At 49.6% G+C, this 23,672-nt stretch overlaps 1 protein-coding gene across 1 annotated transcript in view; it reads left to right on the forward strand.

Annotated features, from left to right (window-relative positions):
• Positions 1-23,672, forward strand: part of LOC147897939 (Trimeric LpxA-like enzyme) — a 179,555-nt gene that overhangs the window by 63,272 nt on the left and 92,611 nt on the right. The window contains exon 8 of the mRNA XM_087380525.1: positions 15,174-15,256. Coding sequence (XP_087236651.1) covers positions 15,174-15,256 — 83 coding nt within the window. The remainder of the gene's footprint in view (positions 1-15,173; positions 15,257-23,672) is intronic.

Below are 23,672 nucleotides of genomic sequence, written 5' to 3' on the forward strand. Positions count from 1 at the left end.
CCTTCCGCCTGCGTCGCCTGCGGCCCCGAAGCCAGCACAGACCTCCTCCGCGCCTATCCCTCCTGGCCCGGTGGAGGGGAGAGGCCCTTCCCCACAGATGGCCAGCACCACTCCAGCTTGTTCGACAGCCAACACCCCTCTTTTTGGTTCAGACTCCTCATCCTCGTCCCCACACCCAAGGGCAGCTCCTAGAGCTCTACCTTTGGAGTTTTACCGAGCAGGACCTTGGGATTATTTGGATGCAGCGGGTATTGGCTCCTTCCCTGCATGCCTAGACATCAGCGTCTTATTTCTTCAAAAGGGGGCGGAGGGTAAGGTGTCCGTCCTTGCCCCCCATGATGGTCCTAGCTATTCCTTCACTATCACCAGTGACGGGAATGAGCAATGGACGAATGAAAATGTTTGGGAGACGATTCGAGATCAGTCCCAGGAGTAGGTGCAGGACTGGATCGGTAGCAGAGCAGCGAAGCTTCTTCAGCAGCAGTGGAAGGAGGGTGACGTTCGTCTGAGATGGTGGGTCTACGCGGAAGGGCTCCGCCCGTGGAGGACCTCAGAGGTAGCGGGCTTCTACAGTATTTCCCTGGCGGAGGCTTCGAGTTGGTTAGAGAGAGCTTACCACCATGGGACGAAGGGCCTCTCCCCTCTGTTGAAGGTTTTAGAGGATGGGTCCGATGATCCGGCCTCTCCTTCGAAACCCTCACAGAAGCGCCTTTGTCTGCACACTGGACATCCTCCGACCACCTCGACATCGACCGCAAGCAGACAGCTGTTTGTGGCCCATCTCCCCTCTTCATGAGTATACGCATTATCTCTTGGAACGTCAACGGGTTCCACTCATCAGGAACCCGCGGCCCCAAGAGGATGGTGCTCAGACAGGAGCTCCAGCCAGCCTTGGTGGGAAGGGTAGATGTGCTCCTATTGCAGGAACACAAGCTTTCGGCTTCTCAGACTAGTAAGTGTGGGAAGGTCCTCACAGGACGCTCCCACACCTACTGGGAACCTTCGATTGGCGAGCAGGGGAGGAGCGGGGGTGTCTGTACCTCCATCGACGCTTCTCTAGTTCAGCATGTGTGCGGTTTTGGCACCCTGATCCCAGGACGAGCGCTTTGGGTGGGCTTGAATATTGAGGGATCCCGCATTGGCATCCTCAATATCTATGCCCCGACCGACCTCAGACGGAGAGCCGCTTTCTGGAGCTCTTTGACAGACTTATTGCTAGAGATGGATTCTTGGATTGTAGGAAGGGACTTCAATAACCTTGAGACTTTAGAGGATCAGCAGGGACGAGGCCCAGAGTTCCTCGGTATAGCTCAGGCGGAGCAGGCAGATTGGGACTCCTTCTTGTTCGCTGTGGGAGATCGGGACAGGTGGAGGGAGCCTTCCTTTTGCAGATGGACAGGGAGTCTGGACTTCTCTTGAGGTTACAGGAGGGAGGGAGGCGAACTTCTGGAGCGGTTGGACCGTTTCTATGTTAGCGATTGGGCGCTAGGCAGAGGTGGAGAGTCAGGAGTGGTTCCAGGGACGACCCTCTTTGACCATGCCCCAGTCATCCTAGTCCTGGACTCAGCCTCTCACTCCTTATCTCCACGCTTGTGCTGGATCCTAGATTCCATCTACTCCAGAGCAGCGGGTCGCAGCAGGATAATGGACCTGTGGGAGCAGGATTGGGACCCCATGGGGGATATGGCAGCTCAGGTAGCTCAGGCTCTTGCCGAGTCTAGTCTCATCTGTCAGCAGGAGGCGATTCAGGTCAGGCAGTAGTGGTGGGCGAAGGAGAGGGGTCTTAGACGAGATCTTGCCTCGATACAGCAGATGCATCAGTCTTCTCTAGGCTCTGAGGAGCTCAGACGACAGGAGGTTAGAGCCCGAGCCATGCTAGAGGAGATCACCCAGTGACGCTCAGAGTTCTCGTTTCATGCTTCCAAGTCCTTTTGGGCTAGGAAAGGCGACAGGATGTGCAGATAGTTCTTCAGGACTCATGGCCAGAGGTCAGCAGGGGAACAGCTCCGATCTCTTAGAGCGCAGGATGGTAGTGTCTGGACAGATCCAGACGAGGTCCGGGACTTGGCGGCAGATTTCTACAGATCCCTGTTCCAGCAGGAGCCCCCAGACCCTTGTGCTCACCGTTGCAGGGAGGAGGTGTGGAGGTATACACCGTCGCTCATGCAGCCTAGCATGAGTGAAACCCTTCTCGCCCCTTTCACCGTGGCAGAGATGCAGGATGCGGTGAGCGCTATTGATGGGCAGAAATGCCCAGGTGAGGATGGGCTCTCTAGAGCTTTCTTCACCACCTTCTAGGAGCAGGTCCACCAGCCCTTGCTCGCAGCCTTTCAGCATATCTTCTCGAGCGGACAGATGCCAGAGAGCCTTGCGACAGGCTTGATCTGTCTCATCCCCAAAGGGGGGGACCGTCAGGAGATAAGACAGTGGCACCCTATCACCCTCCTCCCGACTGCCTACAAAATCCTCGCCAAGATGATCAGTAGCCGCATCCGCCCCCTGCTACATGACTTGATCCATGACACCCAGCCTGGTTTTGTCCAAGATCGCAGCATTTTGGACAACATTTTCACATTCTCAGAGGCGACGGAGTGGGCCCAGCACAGTGGCCAGCACCTTGCCATACTCCTTCTTGACTTTGAGAAGGCGTACGACAGGGTAGACTGGTCCTTCTTGGAAGGTACACTCTCTCGGTTCGGTTTTCCGGACGAGTGGATGAGAGGTATTGCTAGTCTCTACAGGTCGGCCTCCAGCCGGGTTATCATCAGCGGCAAGGTGGGGGAGAGATTCACCCTCGAGTGCTCGGTGCGTCAGGGCTGCCTGCTTGCGCCCTACCTCTTCCTATTTTTTGCGGAGGCCATGACTCACTTCCTACGAGCCCGTACCACTGGTCTTCGAGGGATGCGCCTCCATATTCGGGACGATGCAGAACTTCTGGACTCCGAGTATGCAGATGACACGGCCCTGTATGTGCAGGATGATATCGAGTCACTGGAGCGAGTGAGACTGTCTTTAGAGGTTTTTTGCCTAGCCACTGGGGCGAAAATCAACTGGCAATACTAAACAAGCACAGAGAGCTGCTGCTCCTCCCCGCTCCCTTGCTGCACCCTCTCCCTCAGCCCGTCCCTCCCTCTCTCCCTTGCCCTCAGCCCCTCCCTCTCCCTCAGCCACTCCCTCCCTTCCCCTCCTCCCCTTCAGCCCGCCCCCTTCCAGCCCGCTTCCTCTCCTCCCCCTCTCAGCCTGCTCCCCCGCCCCCTCCCTGCCTGCTCCCCTGCCCCCTCCCTGCCTCTCCGTCCCCTCCCTGCCTGCTCCCCCGCCCCCTCTCTGCCTCTCTGCCCCCGCCCTGCCTCTCAGCCCGCCCCCTGCTCCCCCGCCCCCTCCCTGCCTCTCCGCCCCATCCCTACCTGCTCCCCTGCCCCCTCCCTGCCTCTCCGCCCCTTCCTTGCCTCTCAGCCGTCCCCTGCTCCCCCGCCCCCTCCCTGCCTCTCCGCCCCCTCCCTGCCTACTCCCCCGCCCCCTCCCTGCCTCTCCGCCCCCTCTTTGACTCTTAGCCCGCCCCCTCCTCTCCCTCTTCTCCCCCTTCCCTTCACTCCCCGCTCCCTCTCCTCCCCCTCTCAGCCTGCTCCTCGCCCCCTCCGTGCCCCTCCCTCTCCTTCCTCTCCCTCTCCTCTCCCTCTCAGCCCCGCCCCCTCCCTGCCTCTCAGCCCACCCCCTTCCTGCCTCTCCTTCCTCTCCCTTTCCTCTTCCTAGCCTGCCCCCTCCCTCCCTCTCAGCCTACCCCCCTCCCCTTCAGCCTCTCAGCCTCTCCCCTTTACCCCTCCCCTTCTCGCCCCTTCCCTCCGCTCCCTTCTCACCTCCTTTCCCTGTTTTCTACCCCCCTTTCTTCCGCAGCTTTTTTTGGAACGGAAGGAGCCTCTAAATTGTTAGAGTCGGCCTCCTCACCTCGATTGGCGATGGATACTCCGTCAGCCAATCCTACTCCACCTCCACCGGCCGCGAAAACTATTACCTTTTCTAAAGACGAGTTGCAGCAGCTCAAGAAGGATGTAGAGATTGAATGCTCTACCACGTTGCTAGCACGCATCTTCGGGTCTCACCCCTCCAGATCCCAAGCCAGAGACTGGATGCTTGCGGCTCTCCCCCCAGACCTCACTCCACGTTTGTTAGATGTTCGTCTTCTGGGACGAGGTTTTTTCCAGGTTGTTTTTGACACTCTAGAGGCTGCGAGCACTGTGCTCAAGGCTGAGTTTTTACACCTGGGACACAGGAAGATCTTCTTTGAAGCCTTTCATATTGGTTTCGACCCAGTGGAGGCAGATAAGGAAATCTTTTCGCTCTTTATCAGATTCCCCGGGCTTCCCCAGGTTTACCATCGACTTCTTTCTGTTATTGGGGAGCATTTTGGCGCAGTTGCTGAGATCCCACCCCTCCCTGGGTTGCCATTGACTGCAGCAGAGGCAACCAAGGCTGATGGGGTACCTAGAGTTAGGGTCCTCTGTAAAGATCCTAACCTCAAGATGGATCATGTTATGATCCAGCGCCCGGATGGTTCCTTTTTTCGCCAGAGAGTAGAGATTTCAGGCAGACAGGACCAGTGCAGGATATGCAGGACCATTGGACACTTTGCCAGGGATAGCCCCAGGAAGAAGAAAAGGCCCAAGAAGCCCTCTGGTACAGCTACCGCCCCATGGCCTCGACAGGGGGGTGGTATAGGTCCAGCACTTGCTCCTCGGCCTCGATAGAGGGGTGGTACAGGTCCAGCACCTGCTCCTCGACCTTCACATGGCGGTCCTCCTCAGGATGGTGGTGGTACAGGTCTAGCACCTGCTCCTCGGCCTCGACAGGGGGGTGGTACAGGTCCATCACCTGCTCCTCGACCCCCACCTACCTTAGGGGCACGCGACGCTCTCCAGTGGGTTTCGGCACGTGTGCAGATCCCTCCTTCAGTTCACGAGGGTACATAAGTGGACTCTGCTTCACCTCGAGCTGTCCCTCCAGTCTCACCTTGCACAGTCCGAGACACTGAAGCTTCGACCTCCTCCCCGGTTGCAGCTTCTTCCCTAGATCCAGCGGTGCCAGACGCTCTTCTTGAGGCAGTAGAGGTCTCCGCAGCTGGGCAGACACAGGATAGAGAGCAGTCCTCACTTCCTCCCTTGGATAGGGGGAAGGGGATGGTTTACACTATTGATCCTCTTCCCTCAGAAGGGATCCTTCGCACTCCGGTGTCTGGCTTGCTTCACAGGAACTCGTTTTCAGCCCTAGCAGATGGTTCAGATTTCCCAGAGCAGGAGTTTGTGCCCGCTACTTTTGGGGAGCCAGTGATTGGGTTTCCTGTTGACAGGGCTTCTTCTTCAGGTGGCAGGGTTCTTTCCCCTGTTGATTTTCCGCCACTTGGTTCCATCCCTCCCTCCTCGAGCAGAAGGTCTTCCCCCTGTTGAGGGGTTTGTTTCCGCCACTAGGTCGGGTAAGGTGTTCCACTCTACATCCTCCCGTCGATGAGGATTATTAGTTGGAACATACAGGGCCTAGGTGGCGTCCCACATTGCCGCCTTAGACAGCTGATCCGGGATCAGCTTCATCCAGGTGTTACTGGGGGTTCCATTGATATCTTATTTATTCAAGAGCACAAGCTGGATTCTAGAGATTGTGACAAGTCAGGCAAGTTGCTTTCTGGCCATACTTTTTGGTCGCCTGCCTTAGGCACTAGGGGGGGCACTTCTATTTCAGTTTCGTAGTCGGTTCTCTCCTTAGTTGTTGGACACGGAGTCATTATTCCCTCTAGAGCTCAGTGGATTATTCTTTTGATTGGAGGACGTAAGGTTGGTTTCCTTAACCTGTATGCCTCCAACATTAGAGGGGAACGTGTCCTTATGTGGAAGACTTTGCTCTCCTGGGCCCCCATTGTGGATTCATGGGTGATTGGAGGTGACTTTAACATGGTCGAGTTATCGTCAGACAAAAAAGGGGGTAGAGAAGGCGGACTTCACTCTTTGGAGAGAGCAGCTTGGGATGCCTTCCTTTTTCACTTCTGTGGCAGAGATACTTGGTGTGATGATGCCTTTCTTATTCAGCCACAGTCCCTCCTGTTCTCTTGGTTGAACAGGAGGCAGTAGATGCCTATTCATGCACGCATTGACAGATTCTATGTAGATGACTGGGCACTAGACAGAGGTGGATCGGTATGCATTGCTGCTGGGGTTTCCACTTCAGACCACTTTCCAGTTGTGCTGGCTATCTCGGAGCCTCACTTGAGAGGCCGGTCTGCCAGCATCAGGATTCCAGATGCCTTATACACAGAGGAGGACCTTATAGAGGCAGCCCTGCAGATATGGGTTTCTCATGTCCAGGGTGGGCAGCCATATCCATCACATGTAGCCGCTGCCCTTTCTGGTATTAGCGACTTCTACCGCTCAATTGCTTGTACCAGGAGACGAGATATTCTCAGACGTGAGATTGGTGTTCGCCAGCAGTTGGCAGCTTTACAGAGGGAAGAGTAGAAACGGCCTTCAGATGCTTGGATTCAGGAGCGCCTTGTTGCAGCAAGGGCTCATCAGCAGTTATTGCTTGATCAGAGAGCAGAGTATGCCTTTCATGCACGGGAGTCCTTCTGGATTCAGATGGGTGGTAGAGTCAATAAACACTTTTTCTCTACTCTTGGCCCTAGACATAGTAGAGAGAGTGTATCCTAGCTTATTGACTCACATGGGGTTTTACAGACAGAGCCTGATGATGTCTTACGCATAGCTTCAGATTTCTATGCCACCCTTCTTACTGCTGATCCTGAGACACATGATAGAGAGGATGCTAGACAGGCTATTTGGCAGAGCATCCCTGTGTTGGTGAATCCGGGTATGCATGTTCTACTCGATGCACCTTTCACCAACACAGAGTTCAGGACTGCACTTTCAGCCCTTCACAAGGGCAAGTGCCCAGGTTCGGATGGCCTCACCCCGTCTTTTTTCATTGCATTTTGGGATATGATTGGAGACTATATTGCTTCAGCCCTGCAGGCCATTTGGGACTTTGGCGAGATGCGTGGGTCGCTTACAGAGGGTCTTATCCACCTTATCCCTAAAGGAGGTTGCATAAATTTAGTGTCCCAGTGGAGGCCTATCACACTTCTGGGGACTTGTTACAAGATTCTGGCCAAGGCTATCAGCCTCCGATTGCAGCCACTTCTCCCTGATCTTATTCATGACACTCAGACGGGATTTGTGCATGGCAGAAGCATTTTTGATAACATTTTTTCTTTCTGGGAAGCTTCAGAGTAGGCCATGCAGAGTGGCCAGAATCTTGCCATTCTACTTTTGGATTTTGAGAAAGCTTATGACAGAGTAGATTGGGGTTTTTTGGAGGGCACCCTTCTACGCTTTGGCTTTACTAATGCTTGGATAAGAGGTGTTTCCTCTTTGTACAGATCAGCCCACAGCCAGGTACTTATTGGTGGGGTAAGGGGTGAGAGATTTCAGATTTGAAGATCAGGCCGTCAGGGATGCCCCCTTGCTCCTTTCCTTTTTTTGTTCGTGGCCGAAGCTATGAGTATCTATGTTAGATCTCAAGCTGACATCTTTGGGCTGAGACTTCCCATCAGAAGGGAAGAGGAGCTACTTGACAGTGAGTTGGCAGATGACACAACAGTTTACTTGGATGCCACTCCACAGACGCTCACTTCTTTCAGAACAGCATTGGATTTATTTTGCTTGGCGGCAGGGGCGCAGATAAATTGGCATAAATCCAATGGCTTTTGGATCAGTGATGAGGACACTCCAATTTGGGGGCTTGACATAGGATTCACTTGGGTTCAGAGGGGTGAGCCTATCAGGTATTTGGGCTGCCAGGTCGGCTTGGATATTTCTACCACGCAGCAGTTTGCTCCCGTTTTGGAGAGCATCAGAAGGAAGCTTCTTTTTTGAAGCTCAGCCAAGCTGGATCTTGCCTCTAGAGTTGTGGTGGTCAACCAGGTCCTCTTGGCCACGGCCTGGTTTGTTTGTTCATGCTGGTGCCGTTCTAGGGACTGCATCATTCAGTTCAGAAGACCGATCAGAAACTTTCTCTGGAGTGGGCTTGATGGCACAATAGATGCCTTAGCCAGGGTGGCTTGGGAGACCCTCATCCTCCCTACACAGGAAGGGGGTCTCAATATTATTGATCCAGATTTACAGTGCAGAGCTTTACTTTGGAAGATGGTGGTGCGGGGACTTATGCCAGGGCAGGAACCGTGGAAGGACTTTCTTATCAGCAGCATACAGAGGTGCACACCTTCTTCAGGAGGAGACTGGATGAGCAGTGTTAGGTGGATCTTCACCACAGCACACCTCAGATCACCTTCGTCCCCTCTCATGGTTGCCATTCTGAAAGCTTGGGCCAGTTTCAGAAGCACTCTTCGGAGGATTCCTCCTTCCTCTCTGTAAGAGATTGATAGGCAACCCATCATGTGGAATGACAGTATTTTAGATGATCATGGTAGACCACTGGGTGCCTCACTATACATGCAGTGGTCCAGGTGGGAGAGGGGACCTGCATCTTCTATGGGGTCTTGGAAAGCTTTCCGCAGGCTTGTAGAGGAGTCTCAGAGGGAGTGCAGGGAGGATCTTGCAGATTGAGGCAGCCCTTTCAGAGGTTTGGGTAGAGACAGATGATATGCCACTCACTTCCTTCACTTGGGCAGGTACTTTTTCGAGAGGCGGTGTTCCGCTTCAGGTTTTGCTTTGGTTTTTAGTGTCCAGGATGGTGGCAGATGGCTCAGGTCCACAGAGGACATCTTGCTTGAGTCTGCTTTTCAGCCTATCAGGGTTGTAGGTCTTTTGGTGCAGGGATCAGATTCAGAGTGGTTCCTAGATCCAGACCCCCGGCTACTCTTCACCGGGTCTTGGAGGCTTTGGCTCTATGGGGGAGTTTCCATCAGGTATTTGCAGTGGGACCCCAGAGAGTGGGAGTGGATTGACGCAGGGCATCGAGAGAAGAGCATCCCCTTCTTTCGTTACACGGTCAGTAATGCCAGGAGATATCAGCTCAGTAGTAGAGGTTGGAGACCTTCCAGAGTTCCTCATTGGGAGACTTTTGATATCACTGTGGATCTGCAGAGGTGCTTCTGGAGGAGACTCTGGAAATCCCATAGGAATAGAAAGATCACTATCTTCTTTTGGCTTTCTATCCATGGTGGGATTGCAGTGAACCTTGGAGGTCCAGGTTCGGAGCTGACCCTACTTGCCCTCGATGCCTTTCTGCTTCGGAGACTATTCAACATTGCTTATGGGATTGCAGACAGGCGAGGATGATTTGGATGGGGGTAGCCAGGATTTTCAGTCACTTTGCCCACTCCCCATTTTTTATGACATGGGGCTCAGTGGCTTGGCTTTCTCTTACAGGACCTCAGGTTTTCTGTGAGAGAGTTGACTCCTCTCGGGCCATTTCGGTTCGACGTCATCGGATTGAGTCCTGTTCGTTGGATGTGGTACCACACCTTCCTTTTACAGCTGTAGATGCCTCTGTGGATACTTCTTGGGAGATTCTAGCGAGCATAGCATCCTGGCATATCTGGAGAGCCAGATGCACAGAGGCTTTGGAGGGTACTCAGGTTCATCCCTCGCACACATTGGCTAGTATCTGGACAGACACCGTATATACTTTGATGGCCGTATGGACGGGTATGCATGGAGACTCTCGTGCAGTCTCAGCTAGGAGGGCTTCTTTCTTCAGGGAATGGAAGGATTCTCCTTTCTTCTCTGAGACTACTACAGGGTTGAGGTGGCACTTTCAGCCTTAGCCTTGGTTGTTTTCCACCTCACTTTGAGGGGGGTTTTTAATTTATCCTTATGATTTCATGATGTATTCCGCTTTGAGCTTGCTCTCGCGGGTTTTTTCTCTTACTTATAGAAGTCTTTTTCTTGAAAAATAAAATAAAATCAACTAGCATAAGTCAGTTGGTTTTCTTACGGATCCAGGAGCCAGCTCACAGTGGGGTATTTTCCTGGGGTTTCGCTGGATCCCTAGAGGACAGATGACACGTTACTTGGGATTCCAGGTAGGTCTGGATATCACGCCGGCTCAGCAGTTCTTACCGGTCCTAGTCTCCATACGACGGAAGCTAGCCTTCTGGAGCACGGCTCGGCTATCTTTTGCAAGCAGGGCCCTTGTGGTCAACCAGGTCCTTCTTGCCACCGCTTGGTACGTGGCAGCTTGCTGGTGTTTCTCGAGATCGTGTGTAGCCCAGCTGAGGAGACTGTTGCGGAACTTTCTTTGGTCTGGCTCAGATGGTTTCGGCACCACCAGAGCCTGGGTCGCCTGGTAGACGGTCATTCTGCCCCAGACAGACGGCGGTCTTGGCATCATAGATCGAGAACTGCAGAGTCAGGCATTACTTGGCAAGTTAGTCATCCGCGGTCTGACCCCAGGAGGGCAGACGTGGAAGCTCTTGCTTCAGCATGGTCTCAGCGCGTGTACCCCCCAGAGAGGGGGTGATTGGTAGCCGTCTATCCGGTGGATTTTCACTTCTGTCCCACTGACTCAGCCCCGCTTCCCCTTCCTCCGTAGCCTTGTCTCGGTCTGGAGGAAGTTGCGGCACAGCCTCTCTCAGGTTCCCCCCAGCTGCCGAGAGGAGATAGATAGAGAGCCCCTGATCTGGAGCAGCCAGGTGACAGATGATACAGGTCACCAGCTTGGAGAGAGATCCCATATCCCTTGGGCGCTCTGGGTGTGTGGGCCTGCACGCTCGCTCCGGATTTAGAGGGACGTCTATAGCCAGTTGAGCCCAGGCGAGCTGGCAGCAGCAGTAGGTACGGCACGTGGGATCCAGGCTCGACGAGCGGAGATCGATGCTGCCATTCCTGCAGGTTGGAGGATTCCCATGATCACCAGACAGCTCCTCCCGGGAGATGAGAGGTGGCTAGGGCAATTCACACCTCGTGGCATTCCTTTGGTGGTTGCAGGCCTTTTCTCGGACTCCTCGATTCACTTCTTCTCCGTTGTCGAGGATAGCCATCTCCAGAGCAGAGAGGCTGTGATTGACCCCCAGCTTCCCTGGCAGCGCCTTCGCATCATACGGCTGCTAGGGAAAACGTGGCATATAGACCCCCTGATTATGCAGGACCAGGACTGGAGACTCTGGATTTGGGAGGGCCGCTCCTTGACAGAGGTGGAGTGGGACCCAGGGGAGTGGCGCTGGCCACCACTGGAGATCTCAGAGAATCCTACCCCCTTCTTCTCATACAGTGCGCGTACTGGTAGGCGTGCTCTTGGGGCTCTCCAGCGCAGGCTACCCATTGGCACATAGCTGGTATGCCCAAGGGGTATCTCTGGTCTTTCTTCGCACATTCTGGAAGACCCTTTGGGCAAGCTGGCAGTCGAGGAAGATCTCTTACTTTCTTTGGATGGTGGCCCACAAGGGGCTACCAGTTGGCAGCTGGCTGAGGCAGATGGGGCAGGAGGGGCACTGCCAGATGTGTTTTCAAGAGGAGTCGTCCCTGAAGCACTGCCTTTGGAGCTGCTCACATGCTCAGACAGTGTGGAAGGGAGTCATGGGGATCTTAGCGAGGGCTACACCCGAGCTAGGACCGGTCACTTGGGGAGCCGTTTGCTGGTGCAGCACCAAGATGGGACATCACTTGGCTTATGAGTGCTCCAAGCAGGATCGAGTTTTCTTCATCACGCAGGCCACGTGGGCATACATGGACAGCTTCCCTTGGCATCTGACAGAGATAGATGCAGGAGCGATGACTCGGCACCCAGTTTGGGAGATCATAGGGAGTATTATAGGCTGGCATATCTGGACTTCCAGATGTGCGCAGACCTTAGGAGATCATGCTTCTTCTGCTACCTAGACCCTAGCAGACATTTGGAGCACGATCATTCACACGCTCAAGGGTCAGTGGGATCAGATTCAGGGGGAGTCCTGGGCAGGGAAGGAGAAGAGACGGCGCTTCCTTCGCGACTGGGACCATTGAGAGCTGTTCTTCCAGCCCTCTGCTCAGAGTCTTCAGTGGCATTACTCCCCCCCACCGTGGCTGTTTGTCCACACTCCGATGATTATGCTCTGAGAGGCTTGCAATTAGTATTTTGTTACCACGGGCTGTATCCGTTTTGTGATTGCAGCCCGCTGGCCTTTTGGCCCTCTTGTACTCTCGTTTTCAAGCAATATAACTAGCACTACTTTTTGCGCAAAGAAAAAGATATATGATATAAAATTTATAACATTTTGAGCAAAGACTAATTTGGAAGGCGATAGTTTACATACCTCAAATGAGCCCAGCCACCATACGTGCTTTTTCGACTGGACACGGAAGTACTTTGAGCTGGACTTTGTGATCGATTGATCAAGTGCTCGATTCATCAAAGTGATAGAAACTCTCTCTATCTTTTTTCCCTTGACAATTTCACACTCATCGAGCTTCACAACAAACTTTAAAACTCTGAGGTTTTCTGTTGTCCCATTATGGGTGACTTTTTTGTTCATGCCATGCATGATGTATTTCCACTGTGAGCTTGCTCTTGCGGGTTTTTTTCATACTTAATAGAAGTCTCTTTCATGGATAAAAAACAGGGGTTCTCATTCATTGTAAACACTGTAGTACTCTTGTATTTTTAGTAGTGGTTCTAGGCCTGATTGTGGGCTTGCCACGTGGCAGCCTCTTGTAATAATCCAAGGCTCATCATAATAAAATAATTTATTTTCTTTCTTTCTCTTTTTCTTTCTTTCTTCTTCAGAAGAGTCCGCTCCATTGTTAGATTTGTTCTTCTTGGGCTTGCCTTTGTCAGGCTTACCCTTGCCATTGCCTTTGCTCTTGTCCTTAGCTGTTAGGGATTTATCATCTGTTCCATCATATTTCTTTTCCCGAGCCTCTTGTTGTAGCAACAATGCAACCAACTCCTCAAACTTCACTATCGCCGCCCTCGGCCCTACAATCATTGTAGTCACATAACTACTATAGCTCCAGGGGAGCATTCCTCACAATAGCCTTGCCATCCTGGTCGAGCTCGTCCTTTGATCAATTGTCAGCTGATCCCGCACCACCTTCATCTTTTTGATGTGGTCCTGTACTGAATCCCCTTCACTGGTGTTCATGCCATATGGTTTCGTCTGGAGGTCCAAGATCCTTGTTTCGTACTTCACAACCATAAGTATGTGTGCAAGCCAGTAAATAGACAGTGCTCCAAGAAAGATATAGAATCTACAATGGTATATTTCCATCCAAAACCAGACACAATACGAAACAGATGCAGAGTCCCACCAAACCGTGGTCCTTTGATCATAACAAATGTTCTTCTACTATCTGCTTGGCACCTCTAGATCCTTGAGCCCACGTGCTCCTCTTGAGCTTATGTAGACTCTCCGTCCAGTGATCCCTCCATCTTACTGCCCGGGTAGTCAGCCTAGGTGGGCAGCTTCTCCAAGCTTGGTCTGCAGCCCTCCGGCACACTTTTCTCCTCCTGCATGTAGGCCCAAAAGTGGCTGATCTGCTGCTCCACCTGACTTTGCTGTTCCCTATGACCCCCTGGTGGGGGCACACACGTTGAGGGCTGGCTGGCCCAGACTAGCCATGCGGCAGGCTGCCACTGGCCCAGGCTCTACCATCCCAAGCCCGACCTGCTCCAAGGCCTCTTTGGCCCCAAAAACTGCCGTGACTGAGGCGCCTTCCTGCTGCCACAAATCTGTACCTGTCTGGACCTCTACCAGCCCCCAGAACTCCTCCAAACAGGCCGTACCTGCTGACATAGGAAGCCGTACAACTGCTGGCGTCATCCGCCACCTCATCGCTGCCTTTTCCTGCTCACGTGGCAAATCCGCCTCTGTTTTGCCCTCATGGAGGTGCCCTCTCCGCCAGGTACTCCTTTGTGGTTTTTTTTCTTTGTTTGAATACTACCCACATGGCAGCCACTATGCTGCCCATGTGGCAATCCCTCAAACCCTAGGTACACCCCCCGACGCACTCCTCATTTGGGGGCTCACGGATGGGGAGGTGACCTATATTTTTCTAACATTCCATGTATCCTTGCTCAAGAAGCATGTGGGAGCAAAAATCTGACTTGCAATAGAGTTGCCTCCTATGGATGAATCAGGGTAAATAGAGTACATACATTGGTCTTTAGAGACAAGATCCTTAGAAATAAGGTTTTGGTGAAATAGTACATTAAGTGGAACGGCTTATCAAACGAGGATTCCATATGGCAGCCTAAGAGCATTTTGCAGCAGTTCCCATATCTACTGAGCTGAATAGAAGTTTCCCCGGCTCATCACAGGCCAGAGTACCCATACACTCTTCTTTTCAGTTACTCATAATATTTGTATTCATTTTGAGGACAAATTTCTATAAGTAGGAGGGGATGTAGGGAGTTCTAGGTTTAGTAGTCAGCTAGTTATGTTGGAACTCTCCCCCGTCAAGAGTCTTGAGGAAGATTTCCTCAAGAAGTGTCTCGGGACAATTGATCACCTTGAGTTGAGGGACCCCATCATTTGCTATGACCAGGGTTGTTGAAGCCGGTGGGGACTGACTCTATGCCAAAAGCACCCCCAATGGAGGGGAGATGGGTCAGTACTCCCTCTAAAGTCCTTGGAAGCGAAGCATCATCGGGAAACGAGGCACATGTTGCGTGGAGTATATGTCGTCTACCATCAACCCATGGTACCAAGGGATGAAATAAACAAGGTGCGGGCCAAGGAAAATAGGGTGGTGTCCAGAGAAGTCAAAAGTGGAGAAGAAACACTCCTCTCCCATAGATGGTGACCTCCTGAATGTGGTTCCCGTCTAGCGCTAAGCTTGCCTGGATCCAATTCCGCACCTGGCTCCTTGTGAGAGTGAGTACAACAATTTTGCCCACCAAAGCTCTGTGGTGGAGTGGCTGTATTGCATTCTTCACCTTTTGTTTGTCCTCGGGAGAAAGTAAAACCTTAACTGCTGAGGGAGTTGAGAGAGCTTGCCATGACAGCGCCTCCTGCACCAAGGGTCACCACCACCAAGTGGAGATGGGGCAGTGCGAGCGGCAGGGAGAGTAGTCAAGTGTGTTTTTTTTCCGGTCCCTCCTAGTATAAATTTGTCAAAATGGTAACTTTAATTTAATTTCTTTATGAGCTGGTTCAATTCCCATATTTATTGCTCCATTTAGTTCTTTTGTAGCCTCATAATATGAAGCTGAGGCCATCGTGAATTGTTATGTTTGCCCCTTTTGGACATGAATAGCGGAGCAAGAAGCCATGAATGGTTTTGCGACAGGATCAGGTGTTGAGGAGGTCTCTCAAGGACACCATTGGCATACTTCTGAGGTAAGCTCTTTGGGAAATGACCCTACGTTTGGTTCTATGCATTTGCTCCCTGTGAAAGATTTTCCTTCATGTATTGCCAGCTATGTTGAAGTATTAGTTGCACGAATAGTGTCCGAACAGACATTTTTGACTTCTTGTAGTGGTATGCTTTTCTGTTATTTTAAAATCATGTGACATAATTCCAAAAAGCCTTCATTTTGTTTAGATATGAAAGACTAAAGGATAATTTTAAGGTGGAGGTACTTGTATTGTTATGCGTGTTAAGTGGTTTAAGAAGACACATGGAATATGATTAAAATGGATGATGAGAATAGTTGTTTTTCTTGTCAACAAGGACAATACAAGATTAAAAAGTCATGAAGGTGAAGGGACAGAGACAAGTCCTAGGTACAACTGTGGCAAACTAAGTGCACCCTCTTGTCAATGAGAAGGTGATAACAAGTCTCCATAGTGGGCTTTCTAACACTTACAGGTATTTGCTGGTTGTAATGTCCCGCAAACTAGCTCCTTGTGGCTGCTTATGGATTCTTATTGCTAGTGAGCCTAAGACCTCATGAAGTTGTCTATAAAGGGCTGGTAGGATAAAGTGCCCTGGTGGACAGGGTGAGTTGTACTCCTTTCTTAAGAAAAATCTCATATTGTTTCCCCCCATAAAAGGAAAAGATAATAAATTTTGGTGGTCATCGAGATGCAAAATCCGGGTTTGGGAATATTTGTGCTGCTAACTCTAGGATTGACCAATTGCACTATATATATATATATAGCTTAGCATTGCTTGAGCTATGTTTGGAGACGAGGTCTTACAAAATTTTCACGATGCTTAGACATCTTAAGAGAGTCCCCTAACTGTGCTTTCCTTTAGAGCACAGGGATAGTTACATAATGTTGAGCTTGGTGGCTATGAGAGTGACTACATCTTGCATTTGGGCTATACTGACCACCCATCACTTGACTGCCATGAGCAACATAGATATGACTGGTAGTGAAGTTGGTTGTACTCTCCAAAATGTCATTCTATGGAGGGAGAGGCTCTTTGTTAGGTATCGAGGTTACCCCAGTGGTATAAGAGAGTATCATTTATGGCTTTTCCTTGAAATGCCAATTGATCATATCCCAATTCACCTCCCTTATAATCGTTCAAGAATATTGAGTCTCTAAATCTTCTGTGCTGCTTGGCAACTATAGAGCGAGTGTTGGATGGTCTCCTACATGCCTCTATGCACTGTGATAAGTGCCATCTCGTTGCATCTACTTGAGCCTCAGGGCTAAAGGTAGCCCTCCACGGGCATCGAGTGAAAATTTTATGACATACGTCACAGGCGTGCCTTAAAGGTGGAGAGATCTACTCTTGAAGCCAGTGTCTCTTTTGGGAGAATGCCCAATCCAAGGAGGCAAGCTGTAGGGACCTGCTATGAATGAGGTGGTTAAGCATTGCCTCTTTACAAGATCCCATTGCACCTCCTAGAGTGGCATGCCCCTCTCGAAGGTAGTCACCATTGGGACAAGAGTTAGGTATTTTTAGGGTTGAAATCTCTCCCCCAATGCAGCCCCTGTATGCCAACCACTTGAATGCATTGTGATGGACGCACATCCAATGGCATGAAGATCTTAAAGGTAGAGAGGCTTTGGCTCCACGTGGAATGAGGTCCTAGAAGCCAACATTTGTTGTGTCACTCGCCTCTCACCTTCATGAGAAACCATCGTATGAGAGAACGTGTTCCTGTCTTTTGGGATTGAATGGAGTCTACAGGCCCTTTTGCCAATTGACTAAGATGGTGGCAATAATCTCAAGGATTGGGTTGCTTGCCCTCTCAAATGAGCGAGAAATTGAGCTCTTTGGCTCAGAGCCATGGGTGCAAATTAGCTGCATGCACCAAAGGAACGCATTGGCTTGCGTCCCATCATGCCCAACTCGTCTGTCCCATGATCTTGATCCCGGGATGTGGGGATGCTATATGAGGGTTTCCTTTCAATCGTTTTTGGCTTTGTGGGAGCATAGAAGAGGCCTAAACATACGTGTGGCCAGACATGCCCATACCTCAAGGTGTTCTAAAGAAGGCCATGCTACGGAGGAGTGGCTTTCAAGCATTGATGCTTGTTGTTAGGCCATAAAAGGATGAGGTTATCTAGTAAGGCCCTTTGCATCTTTAGATCAATGATTTCTAGCCTTTCCTTGATTTAGGAAGGATTTGCGGTCTATCACGCCACCTTGGCTTGGGTGTCATGGCGCCCATTTGAGCTTGCTCACTAGTCTCCCCAATTCCCTCATACATCCCTTATGGAAACACCAATAAGATCCATTATAGTAGGTTATGGTTAGTAACACTATTGGAAAAAATGGTGAACTACGGACTTAATTCACTAAATTACCTTGGGAAATTGGGTTAGGATTCATAAAGGTTAAAAAAGAGTGGTAGGCAGACCTGAGGTCGTAGGATAGGACATCCATGATGTTATGTGATGGATAGGGGTTTGATATTTTTAAGGGGTTACATGATGTGCCAAGTCCCACATACATCCATCATGGATGAAGGGATGGTTGCCAAACGAGACTATTCTATTGGTCTATCTCTTGTGGCCTTGCTAGATGTCAGATAGGCACTCTCTCATCATCTCACTCACTCTAGGACAGTCAATTGGATGCAAGTATTGCATCTGGTGCATGCGCTTGGTGCATTGTGTTTGGATACAGTGTGTTAATATGCCACATTGGATGGGCTGAAGCGCTAGCTTTTTTGAGAAGCTCAGGAAGCTTCTCTCTCCTCACCTCCTCACCTCCATGTATTCTCAGCTGGTTTGCTATATGTGGGGTTTATTGTGTGTTTGCAGTTAATTGCTGCTTTTCAGTTGTATGCTTTCATTTAAGGCAGGGTTGGCATTTCAATTTGCCCCAATTCATTAGAAGAAAGGACCTTACTTCTAATGTGGGAAGTCTGGCCACTCTGCTTCCAAGTGTTGGAAAAAAAGTATAGATTGTTGGAATCGGAGTCCTAGTGTGTGTGGTCCTAGAGTCCTAGGAGTGTCCTACAATTATGTGAGTGTGAAGAGTCTTGAGGTCACTTGTGCCACCTCATGTGGTAGATGTGATTCCTCACCTAGATTATAGGATCTAGATTCTCGTGTGTGACCTCATCTATGAGGTGTCTGTAAGGCTTGCCCAGCCTATAAAAGAGGCTATGTACTTGCTGTGATTATCGATCTATCAACATCAGCTTATGCCTCAACTCTTGTCTTCAATCATGTGATCAAGTCTCTCACCCTCTCCTCATTTGCATCAAATGGTATCAGAGCGGGTCTCCCCTGACTGAGCCTTACCTCTCGCAATGAAGCGTCCTGCTCATCCTTCACCACTCTTCCGATTGCCCATCCGTCATCGTCACTCTGCTGCGCCAAACTGAACTCCTTCGTCTGCGCCACTCTGCTCGTCGTCTGTGCCACTCTGCTCGTCGTCTGCTTCACTCTGCTCGTTGTCTGCGCCACTCGGCTCGTTCTCTGCTCGCTCGTTCTCTGCTCGCCCCTCTGCTCGTCATCTACTGCACCTCTCTACCCACGCAGCTGCTCCTGCTGCCCATGCTTCTCCTGTTGCCCACGCAGCTCGCCATTCTGCCCGAACACCTGCTGCTCCGTGGTGAACCCGACGTGAACACCTGCTGCTCCGACTTCTGCCCGAACCTGCTGCTCCCACGCAACTGGTTGCCCACATAGCTAGACCTGCGACCGCGCCAGCCATGGAGCTGACTTGACGACTGACGATCTGAGGGCTGTGGCCATCAGCTCGCACAACAGATCTGAGTTGTTGCTCTACGCTGTTGATCTTCTTCGTTCGCCTCTCCACATGAGCTCCATTGACCAGCAAACAGTCCGTCTGAGATATTTTGTTTTTGAATATTTTTGCCTCATTTTTGGGTGAATTTGTTGGGGCTTTTATGGTCTGAAGCTCCCCTAGTGTTGCTAGAACACTATGCTATAGGAAATTTTGAAAAGCCCCAATTTTCTGCAAACCCTAATTTTTGCAGTAACCCTAACCCTAAAATTTAGGGCTTTTCTGTTCTGTGTCTTCCTTTGGCATCATTGAAGCTTCTACCATGTAAAATTTGGGCCCTTTTTGAAATCTGAGTAAACATTGTAAGGGATATAGACACTGGATGTAATAACAACTAAGACCTTCCCACCAATGGATAGCATAAAAAACTCCTTGCTCATCGAGAAATTCTCAGGGAGAAATTTCCCAACTTGGCAGACAAAACTCCGGCTTCTTCTTATGCGAGAAGGGATATGGAATATCACCAATGGCAAAGAGCCAAAACCCCAGAGTGATGATGCTAGAATCAGTTGGTGGCAAAACCAAAATGATAAAGCAATGGCTATCATTGGCCTAGCTTTAGTTGACAACCTTATCCACCATGTGGATTTTGATAAGACAGCAAACGACGTTTGGGAAAAGCTAGAGAATTTGTTTGGAAATAAGATCAATAATTCCAAAGTATTTCTCAAGCAAAAACTCTTCAAGCTCAAGATGAAGGAAACTGAAACCCTCAATGAACACTTAAGAATCTTGGGTCGATTCTCCAACAATTATCTACCATCCGAGCCATTGTTGAAGATGATGATCAAGTTGCTGTACTTCTCTCCAGTATTGAAGACATTTCCAAGTACAATGAGATCCTTGCTGTCCTAAGAGTCAGCCGCAATATGAGCTTTAAGGATATGGTAGCTCATCTCATTGATGAGGACCGTAGGCTTACAGAGAAAGCAGAATCTTCCTTCGAATCTGGCAAAGCATTCTTTCTCAAGAATAAGCCCAAGAAGAACGGAAAACCTCTGAAATGTAATTACTGTCAGAAACTTGGCCATCCAGAGGATCGTTGCTTCAAGAAAATGGCAAAGGTACAAGCCAAAGAACATGCCAATCTGGTTGCGGAGCAGAGCGAGGACGAAGACGATGAAGCTACACCTTCTGGACCTGAGGAACAAGCCTGCACTGCTGCTATTTCTGGTCTATCCCTCCATGAGGTGATAGATGAAGAGTGGGCTTTCTAGAGTCATGTGTGTTAGGTACTCTGCCTTGGGTAGTCCCCCTAAAATGATGTAATAATTTGCCATTTTGTGTGCCTTGTCCTATAAAAGGCTCCACTTACTTCCATGTACCCAGTTAGGAGACAAGGGGGGTTGTTATATCTTTCCTTTATCAGGCCTGGCCGAGTTCCAGGATGTTGGTGTACTCCCTAGACCTATGAGTTGGTCATGCATCCATGCTCAGATTTGAGTCTCTGAATTATGCTCAGCTGTTAGCCTCTGAGATTGCTTGGGATGCACAGTCTGGATGATGTCATAGTTTCTCACCCTAGCTCCGAAAGGGGGTTTGTTGGAATCGGAGTCCTAGTGTGTGTGGTCCTAGAGTCCTAGGAGTGTCCTACAATTATGTGAGTGTGAAGAGTCTTGAGGTCACTTGTGCCACCTCATGTGGTAGATGTGATTCCTCACCTAGATTATAGGATCTAGATTCTCGTGTGTGACCTCATCTATGAGGTGTCTGTAAGGCTTGCCCAGCCTATAAAAGAGGCTATGTACTTGCTGTGATTATTGATCTATCAACATCAGCTTATGCCTCAACTCGTCTTCAATCATGTGATCAAGTCTCTCAGCCTCTCCTCATTTCCACCATAGATATAGTTAAACATGGGCCTCAATATAGTGGTAAAGAACCGCTAATATAGCCATGTGCCAAACTAGTAATTCTGAGGTAGCCTTAGCTATTCAAAATTAAATAAGTCGGCCCAAGCTGACGAGTCATGGATCATTGACTCTGGAGCCGCCAATCAGGTCACTCCACACAAGGAGTGGTTCTCTTACATAGAGAAAAGTGACTGTGACCATGTAGAACTAGGAGACTCCAGACCTCATCAAATCAAGGGTACTAATAATATACCAATATGAATGCTAAATAAAGATATACGAGACATACATAACGTTTTGTATGTTCGAGGTTTGAGAAAAATCTTCTATCTGCTAGTGCCATTACTAAATAGAACAGGAATGTGGAATTTGATGAAGGGGAATGTCTCAATCAAGACAAGGCTGTTGATTTCAAAGTCTTAGCCAAGGGAATTGAGAAAGTGATAGCTTGCTTGGAAGCAATGGAGCAGAAGTACAAAAGCCAGGAAGACAAAACAGCAAGCAGTCGAAGCTGAATGTTATTGCAGCAGCACAAGAGTGCAAGTGAAGTACAACTGAAGTGATAAGACATCACTTTGAGGGTACCCTCGCTGGGTCACTTGGGGCAAAATTAAGTTATAAGGGCTGATATTATCCAAATGGACTAATAGTGCTGGTGTGCTAGCACATTAACTAACACTAGCCTACAAGCTATCAAGCCCCCCCTCTGAGATACATGGAACTAATGCCATGGTTGCACATGTTCATCCAAAAGGATATAGGAAACCTATGGAAGTACAAGGATGGTAGAATCCCGTGACAAATGAAGTCAGGTGTAAAGCTTGCTGAAAAGCTTCAAACTTGGGTTGTGGAAGCGCATTGGTAAAGCTATCTACCACATTGTCTTGTGTCGGAACATAATCTGCAAGGAGTTTCCGTAGCTAGATACATTCTACCGTGACTATAAAGGCAGTCCTGTACTTAAGTTAACGAGTACTTTCCTTAGCCAGATACATTCCACAGTGGCTGTAAAAGCTACCCTATACTCAGCTTCATAGCGGGAAGTAGCAACTGTAGGCTGCTTTTTTCTGAACTAAGAAATGCATAAAGCTCCAAGCATAAAAAGTTGCCACTATTGTACATTAGTATCATAGCATCCAGCCGAGTCACTGTCAGTGAAAGCATGCAGAGTAAGTGAAGAATGGTGGCCATAGAGAAGGCCCAATGCATGAGTGCCTTTCAAGTATCGAGACACGATTCACAGCCTACAAATGCTATGTACAGGGACTATGCATGAATCCACTCAACTGGGAAAGAGTATTGTTTGACACAGATATATATTAACTTGCTGATAGAGATTTCCATGAAAGGGCTCAACAGCATCGTCCAAGGAAAAAAGGAAACCAGACTCAATAGGTGTAGGAACTGGTGTGCAATCCTCAAACTGAAATCTGTGTAGGAGCTGTCCAATGTATTTAGACTGACTCATCATAGTACCCCCTCAACACGAGCAAACTGAATGCCAAGATAGTAGTGCAGCTTGCCCAAATCTGTCATTGCAATGACTTCGCAAATCAGCCTTAATGGCTGAAGGTCCAATCAAGAGCATATTATTCACATTTAAAATCAGAATGAGCAAGTTGGCATCACGCTTGCAGACATAGAGAGTGCTTTCTGTAGGGCTGTTCTGGAAACCAAGGCTGATAAGACCTGTATGAATCTTAGCATACCCCATGCCCGGGGTGCCTGTTTCAAACCATGTAGGGCTTTTTACAACCAGAATACCCTATTTTCAGACCATCAAACTTCAAAACGAGGAGGCTGAGAGATATACTCCTCTTGCAAATCTTCATGAAGGAAAGCGGTTTGGATATCAAGCTGATGCACATGCCAATGATAATGGGCTGCTATGACAATGCCACAGATGGTTGTAATGCATGACGGTGCAAATGCTCCTCAAACTCAATTCCTTGCTGCTGACATAAAAGGAACAAGGTGGGCTTTATAGCGGTCAACACTGCCATCAGCCTTCTTTTTGTGTTTGTAGATCGCCTATATTATACTTGTGTTTAGGCAAGCCACACAACTCCGAAGTGCCATTTTAATGAATTGAATCTAACTCAGATTCCAAAGCGTCCATCCAGTTCTTGCTCTCAAAAGCATCTTTGTGACACTGTGGGTCTTCATTGTATGTGGTAGCAATCAATGCAACCCCCTTACGTGTCCTTGCATGTGACAAGAACCTGCCTTGGTGCGGCCAGACAAAGGCTCAGCTTCCTTTTAAGGTATCTAACAGCCCTCTAGGGACTATTTCTGCTGTCTTATGACAGCCGTCTTTTCAGTCACTGCTTGATCCTTGGTGGCCTGATCAATGGGAGGCATGTCAGGCTGTAAATCAGATCCTCTGTGTGGCTGTAATGCATCCGCTTTTGGCTTAGTTGGAGCCTCCATAAACTCATCAACATCTGATGCAGACTTGAACATAGGCAACACTGTATCAAAGACATCAGAAACAACAGTAGTTGGCTCTTTTTGACAGTCCAACAATGGCATGACAAAGTGTTTTCAGCAAAGACAACATCTTTGCTAATGATAAGCTTGCCTACACTAGAGTGGTATAATCTGTACCCTTTACTTTCTGAGTCGTCACCAACGAAAATGCATTTGTTGACAGCCTTGCCCTCAAGCTTAAAGACAGAACATGTGCATATGCAAGTCATCCCAACACTCATATGTGAGATAGGCGGCTTACCATGTGTCT

This window comes from Dipteris shenzhenensis, chromosome 10 (assembly GCF_047967505.1).
Source record: "Dipteris shenzhenensis isolate YYH24624 ecotype China chromosome 10, Dip_SZ_1.0, whole genome shotgun sequence".
In the NCBI taxonomy this organism is placed as follows: Eukaryota; Viridiplantae; Streptophyta; class Polypodiopsida; order Gleicheniales; family Dipteridaceae; genus Dipteris; species Dipteris shenzhenensis.